Source organism: Poecilia mexicana, unplaced genomic scaffold, assembly GCF_051168715.1.
Source record: "Poecilia mexicana isolate PSO_F unplaced genomic scaffold, ASM5116871v1 scaffold_12, whole genome shotgun sequence".
NCBI lineage: Eukaryota > Metazoa > Chordata > Actinopteri > Cyprinodontiformes > Poeciliidae > Poecilia > Poecilia mexicana.
Genome location: NW_028263381.1, coordinates 7,856,044 through 7,867,929, shown reverse-complemented (window position 1 = coordinate 7,867,929; position 11,886 = coordinate 7,856,044). Strand labels below are relative to the sequence as shown.

Genomic DNA, 11,886 nt, shown 5'->3' with positions numbered 1-11,886 from the left:
GATCAGATGCTATTTTTAGTTCTAACAGTTTATGTCGACGGTGAAATACAGGTCAACCGTAAGATAAATTGCCTGTTATTTCCAACAAAGCGCGGTCTTATTGTAATGTTTCAACCTCGAAAACTATTCAGGAAAGGGAAAAGGCTTTATAGCTCCTTCCCACCTCTGATTTTATTTGTTTAATTAAAAAAAAGCAAGCTGTTCTGCTTTAAGCCACTACTGTCCCGACCGCTTGGTGTGTGTCAACTGAAAAGTGATTATGGTCGTAAATGCAGCAAAAAAGAGGATATGAAACTGGGAGCTGCGAGTCACACTGCGCCTCCTCGCCTGCGCGCCCTGGACGCCCACATTGACAACAACCCAGACCTGTATAGGAGGAGCTGCCGTTCAAACTCAGACTTCCCTGTCAAGTTTGTGGGTGTGATGAGGACGTGAAGGTGCAAGACTCCAGACATTAGACCAAACTCTCTCTCTCGCTCATGAGTTCTTGTTTTTCCCTGGTTTTAAAAAAAAATGGAGGTATGATGCCGTGCGTAAAAGTGAACGGACGGTGGACACAATGGATTCGTTGTTCAGCAATGAAGAAGACGCATTGATGGAAAGTGTCTGTCCTTCGGAACCGAGAGGAGAATGTCTGCTGTGAACGAGTCGCTCGCAGGAATGAACGCCACGGCGGAAGAGACGCCTTCTCGGTCGCTCACCATCCCGGCGATCATGTTTGTAATCGGGGTGATCGGGAATGTCATCGCCATCGTAGTCCTGCGCCTGTCGCGGAAGGAGCAGAAGGAAACGACCTTCTATACTCTGGTGTGCGGGCTGGCGGTGACAGACCTCCTGGGCACCCTGCTGGCCAGCCCCGTCACCCTCTTCATCTACGTGAACAACAACTCGCTGGAGGGAAAGCTGTGCCAGTACTCGGGCTTCATCCTGCTCTACTTCTTCTTGGTGCAACTCAGCATCGTGTTCACCATGTCCGTGGAAAGGTTCCTGGCAATAAATCATGCCTACTTTTACAACGAGTTCGTCAACCAGAGACTGGCCGCGCTGACGCTCTTCGCCGTGTACGTGTCGTGCCTCGTGTTCTGCGCGCTGCCCGTCGCCGGGATCGGGGAGGTGAAGGTCCAGGAGCCGAAGTCGTGGTGCTTCATCGACTGGCAGAGCAACAAGACCACGGTGGGAACTTTCAACCTGATCTACGCGGGAGTGAACTCGGTGATTGTGCTGGCCACGGTCTTCTGCAACGTGATGGTGTGCGGGGCGCTGATCCTGATGCACAGGCGCTTCATCCGCCGCACCTCGCTGGGCACGGACCCGCGGCGCATCGCGGAGCTGCGACGCCGGCGGAACTTCAGGCGCTTAGCCGGAGTGGAGATTCAGATGGTGGTTGTGCTCATCGGAACCTCCGCCGTGGTCCTCATCTGCTCGATACCTTTAGTTGTAAGTATGGGGGTGAGATCATAGCATAAACTTTGCTGCTTTTGGGTATGAGCGCGCGCGCCAGAGCTGTCACAGGTTCTACAATGTAAGAAAGCATCGGAATTAAACAAAATACGGTTTTATTGGCATTAAAAGTAAACAGAAACTGAAATGTATGTGACAACCGCGGACTCTCAGAACTTTGTGTTCTTATTTGAGATCTTTGTGGGCAGATGAGGCATGTCTCTGAAGCACGTGTGGTTACGCACGCGCTCTTTCCTTTCAGTTGGTAAACCTTCTGTTGGTTTTCTGGCCGCATATCTATTAAAATGGGGGCGTAAGTCTTACGAGTTGGCAGCTTTCTGAAGCACAGGACCCCCCTCTAAAGCTGCAACGTGTGGCGGCTATTGATGTGAGAATATGACCAAACGCCCAGGGCTGCACTGCAGAGGGGGCAGAAGGAATAGGATACTTATATATATAAAAAAGGTACTTGTCATTATCATTGCCACTTTGCATCTTCACACAGTGTCAGAAAATAGTATTGTGCAAATATATTGCTGCATAAACCCTGTACCTAAAGAAGCTGAAAACACACGCACACAAAAAAAAAATATCTGCAGAAAAAGTTATCTAAAAAAAATAAAATATTTTCAGCATGTATTTATTTATTTGCCTATTTATTTCTGCCTTCATTTTTAAGCATTTTGACCTCATCAGTCCTAATCAGAACTTTAAATTTGTCATGCATTTTGCATTACTTACTTAAAAAATATATACTTTTTTGTAATTACAGCATCCTGTATTTTTTTTTAAAGAAACAAACTAAAAATGATGAAGGGCAGAATGAGTTATTTGTGTGGATTGTTTATTTAGAGCTATTGTTTCCAATAATAGAAAACTAAGGGGCTTTTTTTTAGGCCTCCTGCATTAGCTCTGATTCAACTGCATGATTAAATGTGTAACTTAAAGAGTAAATAAGTGTCCAACAATGTGATGGCTAAATTAAATTATATCTAAATTATATTGTTTGATTGTGATTTGGGTTTAAAAGAAAGTTTTAAAATCTCTATCTGATTAGCATTAACACAGGCTAAAAATACTATTAAAAATTAAAAAGTGGCTAGAAGGACAGAAATGAGCCAAGGGAGTCTCAAACGAGTTAAACATGTAAAATCTGAGGTGAAATTTCCTATATGTTGCAAAGAAATAAGACTGTCATGTTAAGAACTGAGACATTTGTGCCTCTGGCTTTAATGAATGAGTGTTGGTTAGACTCATGGGAAGCAACAGCCAAAGGCTTGTTTTTGATGACAGTGAGAACGGCTCTTGTTGGCCCATTTCCATTTAGACCCCACTGTGATCTCACTGAATTTGCCATCAGTAAGGAGTCATTAAGAATTTGCTCATTCCATGGCATTAATGTGCAATGCTTTACAATAACAGGATTTACAGTCCTGAGAACTTCTCACGTTGTGTCAACAATCTTTTCAGTCTTTTAATGGGAATTTATGTGAGGTGGGACAGTAGTGACTCATTTCCAGTGAGCGGTGTGGCACGGGTTGGTGCAGTTTGGTGTGTTTACCAAAAAGCCTAACTTTACGTCACACTAGTGCGACACGTCCTTTTGTCACAAGCAGTCACGTTTTCGTGTCCCCCAAATCAATGGACTAGGATCTCCACCCTAACAGGACTTGTCACCTGACCGGGGAGCCCCCCGAGAACGGTGCTGCTTTGTGGAAATCAGTCAAGGCATTTTGAATACAACCAGATCCATTTAAGTCAAAGTCCAGGCCAGATTCAGTTGAGGTGCAAAGGCGATACTTAAACGTTGATGTCTGCAGATGCTCTCCATCAGATTAACTGAATTTGAACTGAATGAGCATGAATTTGTCTCTACATCTGTAAAGCTCATCTTACCCCGAAGGACTCGCAGCTGGAAGGGAAAGGTATAGCAGTGGTCTCAAGCTGAAGTCACCTTTCATATGTGCCCGACACATATGAAAGCTTGAATTAAATGGTAAAACTGGCTCACTGGCATGCAGTCAAGCTCTATAGAGCTCTGCTAATGAGCTAGTATTGGAGCCAGGTGTGCTGAATCGGAGAGACATCTAAAGGTTAAAGGACACCGGCCCTAGAGGTCTGCAGTTTGAGACCTCCTCTGCACAGTGCATTGAGTCAGTGCTATCGTAAGCAAATCCCGAGTACACTTTTCAGATTTAGTTTTCAAAAACCAAAACAAATAAACGCACACACACAGAAAAAAAACATGCCCTTTGCTTTTAATTCCACACTTTCCATCATGCAAAATCTAATCTAAAAAGTTCAAAGATGTGAGCCGGGTTTGGGGAGTGAGATGCACCTCTGTAGTTTGGAATACTGCCTTTTAAAACTAATTTATTTCTGTCTTCTATCATCAGCTGAGGATCTTCGAAAACCAGCTGTTCTCAAACCAAACGTCGCAGACCTCTGGGCTGAACAAGGACCTCATAGCCATCCGCATGGCCTCCGTGAACCCCATCCTGGACCCTTGGTTCTACATTCTCCTGAAAAAGACGGTGGTTCTCAAAGTCCTGGAGAAGATCAAGTGCCTGTTCTGCAAAATGGGCGGACGGGGACGGCGGGGAGGAGGACGCTTTCGTTGTGCGGATGGCGCCCTCTCCTCCTCCATCATCTCGCGGGACTCCCCTTCACTGATATCCCGTGAGCCGGGAGAAAGAGTCAGCACCCTACGGACCGTCCTGTACCCGAGTGACGGGAATGCGCTGGGGCTGGCCTCGTTTAAGCCCGGGTCCGAGGACGGGTCCGAGGACGGCTCCTGTCCGGCGGCTGCACAGACGTTGCAGCGTACGCAGGAGGAGCCGCAGCCTCAGACGGGGCTAGAGGACGACGAGGCATGTACTGCGCCTAGTGACCTTCCAATCTGTCCCAAGGACACGGCTCTGCACGTGACCCTCGCAGACAATACTGCAAACACGCAGGAAAAATGCATATAACCTTCGTCATGACCTCGGTGTATTATCAACGTATTACTTCTCAGTATTGACTCCTCCGCCGCAATTTATTCAAATCACCGCAGTTGTAACGTACAAATCCACGGATGTCACCGAGGAGCTCTTCTGTTGCACTTTGAAGACTTTCGAACCACTGCTCAGCCATCATGAATGACAGGCAATGACTGTATAGCATCAATGTTAAAAATGTGAACAGCGTGTTAAATTATTTAAAGTATGAAAATGTATGCTAATGTCTTCTCTGTGAGAAGGTTTCAATACTTCTGTGTCATTTTGCATTTCCAAAAGATGAATACGCTTATAGTGTGTTTGGATTTTTTTTTTTGTTTTATGTCTTGACACTTGCAAACAGGTTGTATTATTTCAAAGTGCATCCCTGACATTGCCAGATATATAGTATTTTCTCTGCATTTCATACCAAAAGGCAGCTATACTGTGGTTTCTTTTCCATGGTAAATACACTAGAAGATGACTAAAAAAAGACCTTAATGTGACAATTATTTTATAACATTATTCATTTGCTTATTGTAGCGCAGTACTTTGAAAGAGTCCTATCTTATTTCGGCTTAACGTAAAGTGCAGGGCGTCCCGTCTAATTTGACTGAGTGCTGATGTTAAGAAAGGGGATTAAAAAACACAAGACATCCAGTATCCTGACAGGTAACATTGTTTTTGAACACTATTCTCTTTGTGCTGCTAAAAACATTATTTTGATAAAGGTCCAGATGCACCTGTTTTTCATTGAACAAACGTCATAATGTGCTGAACTCCTCAAATGAAAATAAAAAAAGAATTGAATTCTTAAGAATGTTGCTTTAATCGCATTATTCACAACAAAAAAAACAAAAAAAAAACTGGAGCAACAAGAAGAACTATCCCTTTTTTTCCCCTTTGCTGAAGATAAAGAATAATCCAGAAGAAATCTATTTACATTAATCTCATCCGTCTCACATTAGTGGTAAACTCATCCTATCCAGTCCAGTGAGCAATCGCTGATATCTTCACAGAATATAGATAGAGGTTAACGTCCGCAGGATTTTTCCTACTCAGATTACTTAGAAATGCAATCGGCTGTGCTGGTTATCAGTTTAAAGGGTGTTGGATACAAATGTTCAGCAAACTCCTCAATAAGAATAACAGCTGAAACCAGATGTTCACAGACACCCCAAAAAAAGACACAGCCATTTTTCTGACTGTTCCGTTGGGATTTACCAAAGTAGCTTGTGGTTGCGAAATACCAAAAAAAAAAAAAATAGAGAGATTCTTTAATATTTTTATTACTTTCCTCAAAGTCAGAAGTTCATGAACACCGAGCTTAATACGACTTTAAAAAATTAGTAAACCCTCATGAAGAAGAGTGTTATTGTTCACAGTGAAAGGCCACTCAGACAGAAAGAAGCCATTACTCATGAAAAATACCATTTGCAAATGGATTCAGTGACTAAGGCCTTCATTTCTGGAGACATGTCCCATGGTAGATTGAACTATTGGGCAATAAAAACCTTTGACACAGTTAAGTTATTAATAACTGAGGTGCGTCTGTTATGGTCCGCCCTTTATAAATGATGATTACTCCAGCATATTTCCATACTGATGGGGTTTCTAAAGATAAATTAAACAAATCAGACAATGGAAATGATTTCACCACACTGCAGCCACCTGCTGAACCTCAGCTGGTGTGATTTATTTCCGACATGAGAAAATGACAGAAACAGACATAAATATACAACTAAACAAACAAAAGTAAAGCAAGGCAACACTCAAAATAGTCCAGCAACAACAAAAACCGAATAACATGTTCGAAAGGGACTAGGAAGAAGAATATACTTGTCATTTTTCCTACTCATTGCCCTTAAATAAACAATCAAATCCCCCTCAGAATGTTTTATATATAGTATTTGCATATTTTCTTATACGTATCGCAAATGAGGGAACAAATGATCTGTGAAAACACCTGGTGATGGACAAAGCCCCTCATTCCTGTACTCTGTGAAAACTACTGTCTCTTCAACTACAATGAACTCTGCTTGAGATCTACAGCCAACCACTTCCAAAAATAATTTCTGGATATTTCCAGGAAGGAGCTTTCTTATGACTTGGTACATAAATTGTGCTGTTTGAGAATGAACCAGGACAGGAAAATTTAATGTTTTTGATTTTTGAAAAAAAGTTGACTTTATATGTTCTTTGTAGCTGGTGTTATTATCTGGTATGTCTCCTTTTTTTTGTGTAATATTGATCCAGTGATCGAGTTGCAAAAGTATCGCCGCAAAAACCTCTCCACAGCAAATGAAATACCAGTAAAACCAGTGAACAGCAGAGGACGTGGAGTGATTTGTGCTCCAGGATGTTTCTCACCTTACTGACAACTGAGATGCTCCTTGATAGTTTATTGGTTTTAACTGGGGTTTACTGAAAGAAACCAGTTTCCGCAAACTCTTTCCATTTCCACACTTTGAATATCCATCTTGTACCCACCACCAGGACTTCGGTTCGGCTTAAATTTGATAATAATCTGCTTCTACCAAACCACCTCTTACGTCTTGAACCAGCACATTTCTGAGGTGATCGTCAGCAGTAGCTCATGTGAATCTCTGAAGGCAAACGAACAGCCACATCTGTTCTGAATCTGGTTCCACTCAGAGTATGAATGACTGGGTAATGAATTACCAATTGAGGAAAAGTGTTCACTTAACGCCTCTGCAATTAATGACGGTCTACTAACCATTTTGTTATTTATCTTAATATGAAGTAAAAGTACACAGAATACCTGTGCAAGAAAATCCACACTCCCCTTTAAGAAATGGTCTTCATTAGTGTTTTCCTTTGTCAGCAGGATCATTTTTAAAATGTGCAACACATGTTATCCCCTTCACCTCTTCCCATAACAGCAGTAATGACCAAAGCACTTAAAACAGAGCTGTTCAGATGGAACCAGCAGACGGCTCTACGACCTCGCTCACCTGTGGATGGATTGCTTCTTCAACAACCCCTAAACCCCCGTCTCCACCGTCCCCCCACGAAGATTTCCAGGTCCAACATGGCCTCCGTCCAGAGCCTTCAGGGAGCGGTTAAATGTCCCCGCTGAGGACGAGTGCTCTTTATTGGAAGCTGCGACCTCAGACTGAGAGATCTGTCCAGGCTGTAAAGTCTCTCCACAGACAGGAAGCTGTGATTGACAAATGGCTGAAGGAAGATTTTAGCAGATGAAAAAACGATCCCTCTTGGAAACTTGCATTGTTTTCTCACCTCATCAGACCTGGTTAGTCATACACTTAAGAAAAAAAAAGCTGGTTTAGACATTTAAAGCTCTAAAACCAGCTGACATTTAGGAGAATGAGTTAAAAAAAAGCATTGTGGATGGGACTTTTAGCAGATGCAGATGGGTACTTAAACAGAATAAATTTCTTGATCTGGATCTTCTGCTGGCCTCTCAATACTTTGTGTCTGTATTTCCTGCTTCACTGTATCCTATCTTTTGCGTAATCTTGGGCGCCCTGACGTGAGTTCAAACGGCAATACTTGGACCATAAACTGCATTCTGTGGTGAATCGGACAAAGAGAGATGGGCTTAAATAGGGTTTCCAGTAATCCTAAAACTTTTATCAGGGACTTTTATGAGTTTTCCATACATGTATTTTACCTCCATTCATGCCTAACACTAAAAACTGAAAAACACTTCCCAGAAAAAGATTTAGTATTTCTCATAAGCATATGTTTTACAGGATCTGTAACTGATTTTCAGTTCAAAGCAGATGGTTAGAGGTGTGCTCAATTCGTACTCCCGTGCGCCATCCTAATAACGACAGTGAAGAAGCTGCCCTGTTTATATATATATATATATATATATATATATATATATATATATATATATAAAAAGCTAATAAACAACCATGAGTTATCTGAGAGCTCAGGTTTCTTCTGTCCACTTCCCTGGTACGATCAGTCATGTACTCACAAAACCCCTCATCTTTAACATCTTCGTTTACGTTAAGTGGGGAATCTCGTATTTGATTATTCACAAAGTGTTCTGTGCTGCTTTTAACATCTTTGTTCGTTTACTCTCCACATGTGGGGGTTCTTTAAGAGCATTTTGCCTTTTAAAACCTCTTCTTTTAGATTTTATCTTCCGCATTTTCACACCCACAACATGTTACATGTTCTCTTTTCTAAATCTGATTCACTCTGTTTGACTCATCATCAGGTCTTCTGCCTTCCCAGCAGGGATTGTTGGATGTTTTGCCTATCTGGGTTTTGAATGCATCTCTCTCTCTTTACTTTGCTCTATGTGTTTTCTACATTATTACTCTCAGGGTTCCTACAAGGCAGGCTTTATGGTAAAGAGAATGGGAGACTGATGGAGAACAAGGAAGACACAAAGAACGGGCGGAACGGCAGTGAAAGGAAAAGGGTAAGAAAGCAAGACACAACAAGTTGGTTTATTTAACACCGTTCTTACACAAGGCAATTGAAATTGGATTACAAGACATCAAAGGAAAGACAAAATTAAGCATAGATGCATTGTATGAAAGAAAGGGATGTTACAAGACAGAAGATAAAGGCGTGACAAGGAATAATATGTACAAGAAGGAAAGACACAGGAAGGAAGCAAGAAAAAGAAGAAAACACCATCTAGACAATGGAGCAGGGGAACAAAGTCTGGAAAGACAAATATTTTTCCAAACTGGAAGAGACTTCAACACCAGATTTTTCCAGATCACGTAGGAAGTCTGTACCGTCTTCCACCACAGACTGTCTGCATCCTGAAAGCTTCACTAGCAAGCAGCTCAAATAATTTTAGCGCTCTCGAGACATCCACTCACACATTTGAACTAGGACATTCTTACACATGAACACACATCTGCACACAGAGACATATGCAGACCACGAATATAGATGACACATCGGTATTACATGCAGCTCGGCGCCACTTATTTCACTGCAAGATCTTAAAATAACAGCTGCACCTACAACATAATTAGGAGTAATTTTACGACAAAGATATTTTTGGTGATTTCTTTTTTTACTCCCTTTCACGTTATAATTTATTCTTTATATCATTGGGAATTTGCTACAACAGCTATGGATCCGGTCTCAGCGTAAAAGAAACTCCCACTTCTGTCTGTTTGTTGTGCTTTCGCAGTAATTCTGTCAATCCAAGCAAACGTACGTGTTCAGGTCATCCACAGCAAAGAAGAATGGAAAGAAGGGAGCCATCATAGACTGAACCTAGTTTAGAAACACAGGTGGGCACGGCAAATCTGAGGAAGAATGCGTTTGGGTTGGATGACACCATTTCTGACCTGCATGCAAAAGACTGTAAGTGAAGGAAGATTAAACTCACCATTGATACTGTGAGACACAGTAGTGGGAGTATCATGCTGTGGGGTTGTTTCTGCACAGCGGGGAGAGGGAAGCTAGTCCGAGTTAGCTGGAGCTAAATTAAAGGATAGTTCTGTGGTTCAGCTAACAAAATCTGCACATCTAGTGACACATAAAGACAATTACAAAGACGGCCTTTTATTACCTGGAGAACATTTGCGGGGTTAAAGGACTAATGCCCCAGCAAAACGTAGAGAAACTCACAAATACGTTTGTCTTTAGGTGTATTGATTCCTGCAACAGTATCTTCACAGGTCTGCCTAAATAAAAAATCAATCCTCCAGGTGCTGCTGCTTACGTTCTCACTGAAACTAGGAAGATAGAGCACATCAACCCATTACTAAAATATTTACACTGCCTCCCTGTAGCTCAGAGAACCACAAAGCATTCCGTTTTTATGTTCCACCAATCTGGAACAAACTTCTGGAAAACTGCAAAAAAGCCAGAACCCTGAGTTCCTTTAAATCAGGGCTACAACGCCTCCTTTGATTCACAATAACCGGAATTTACTGCTTTATTCACTTGATGATTTTGATGATGGCATTTGACAAAATGTAATGCTTTTTGTTGACTTGTAATCGACATGCATCATACAGTGGCCCCCAGCTGTTCACAGGGGTCAGGGGTCATGGCCGCCTGCGAATAGCTCAAATGTCTGAATACTTGAGACTTCCTTCACTTTCTAACATCACAAAAACAAAGCAAGGTTCTATATTGCAAAACATCACATCTACAAACCCTGTAAAGTATCATTTGAAATCTAGCATGTTTTTCACTCTGAAAAGGGGAGACAAAAAGCTTCAAAACGGTCAATAGGCTGATCCGTTTTGCGTGAAATGCCAAACTGCCCATCAGCTGACTTGTCGGTTTGATGAAACATCCTTGGGTGTCAACCGTCCAGAAAGCCTCCCGTCTCATTTGCGTGAAAAAAGTCTGAAAAAGCCGAGCCACTGCTAAACGCCCCCCAAAAGACGAGCAGAAAGTAAAACGAGTCCCATCTGAAGAGCACTGAAAACGACTTGAATTATTTATGCTCATTATCAGATGGGAGAGTGGAATCACCGCAAAGAGGAGCAGGAGAGGAGTTTATTACCATTAATCAACAGGGATATCTATCACACATCACACTACGCCTTTAAATGCTCGACTGGCTGACTCAGACCTCAACATCTGTGCTCGGCAAAAACAACACGGAGAAAAAAAACGAACCTGTTATCGGCCATGTGGCGTCTTCTTTCAGTTGACCTCGGCCCTGTGGGACGCGTTTTGGATTAGTCTGACAACCACGTAAGTCAGCAAACACACACGCTGTAGGTATGTCTTCAAACTGAGTGATGATCAAGATCGTGTCAGTGAATATTGAGCTGTTCACTTTTTTTCCCTTTCTGAGCCACAGTTTTTGACATGACCTGAACCCAAACTGTGGAGCAAAACTTTGAAGATTTTTTTTTTTTTGGGTGTGTGCTGTATTATTTGTCATAAAAAAAAAAGAATTCGTTTTCCAATCTTAATTCATCATATTTAATTATGTTTACACATCACTGCGTTTTCCAAATCCAGATTTGATGAAAGAACTTGGATGTTTTACCGTTTGTTGTTTTTTGCGAATCAATCAAGATCAACAACATTTGTTGAAGTTTTTATTTTTTTGACAAAAAAAAAAACATTGTTGCAGAACCTTTTCAAGTTCTACAGCAACTTTTCTTTCAATTTGAGATCTGGGCTTAGGCCACTCCAGAATGTCCATCTTATTGTCTTCTGTGTAGCTTTAGCTGGATGCGTTGGGTCGCCGTCTTGCTGGAAAATAAATGTTCTCCAAAGCCGTCGCTCCCTCGTTGCTCAGTTTCACCCCGACTTACCACTGCTAGCACCAGTTGGCTGGGCCTCTGTTGAATTAGGTCATTCACTTTAAAGGAAGTGACTATGTATTCAATCACATATTTGTGTTACGTATCTGTTGTAATTTGGTAGAAATCTATTTGTTTTATTATGATTGATAGGGAAAAGCAATGAAAGGGTAAATTACATTTTGTAGAAACTGTACAAAGCTGTGAAAGAAAAACTACAAAACCTC

The 11,886-nt window shown here is 41.8% G+C and overlaps 1 protein-coding gene across 1 annotated transcript; it reads left to right on the top strand.

Annotated features, from left to right (window-relative positions):
* Positions 1 to 417: 417 nt before the first annotated feature.
* ptger4b (prostaglandin E receptor 4 (subtype EP4) b) lies at positions 418 to 5,238 on the top strand. Its single transcript, XM_014997990.2, has 2 exons — positions 418 to 1,437; positions 3,837 to 5,238. Exons 1-2 carry the CDS (start codon positions 631 to 633, stop codon positions 4,410 to 4,412), a joined length of 1,383 nt encoding a protein of 460 aa, XP_014853476.2. The 5' UTR covers positions 418 to 630; the 3' UTR covers positions 4,413 to 5,238.
* The last annotated feature ends 6,648 nt before the right edge of the window (positions 5,239 to 11,886 follow it).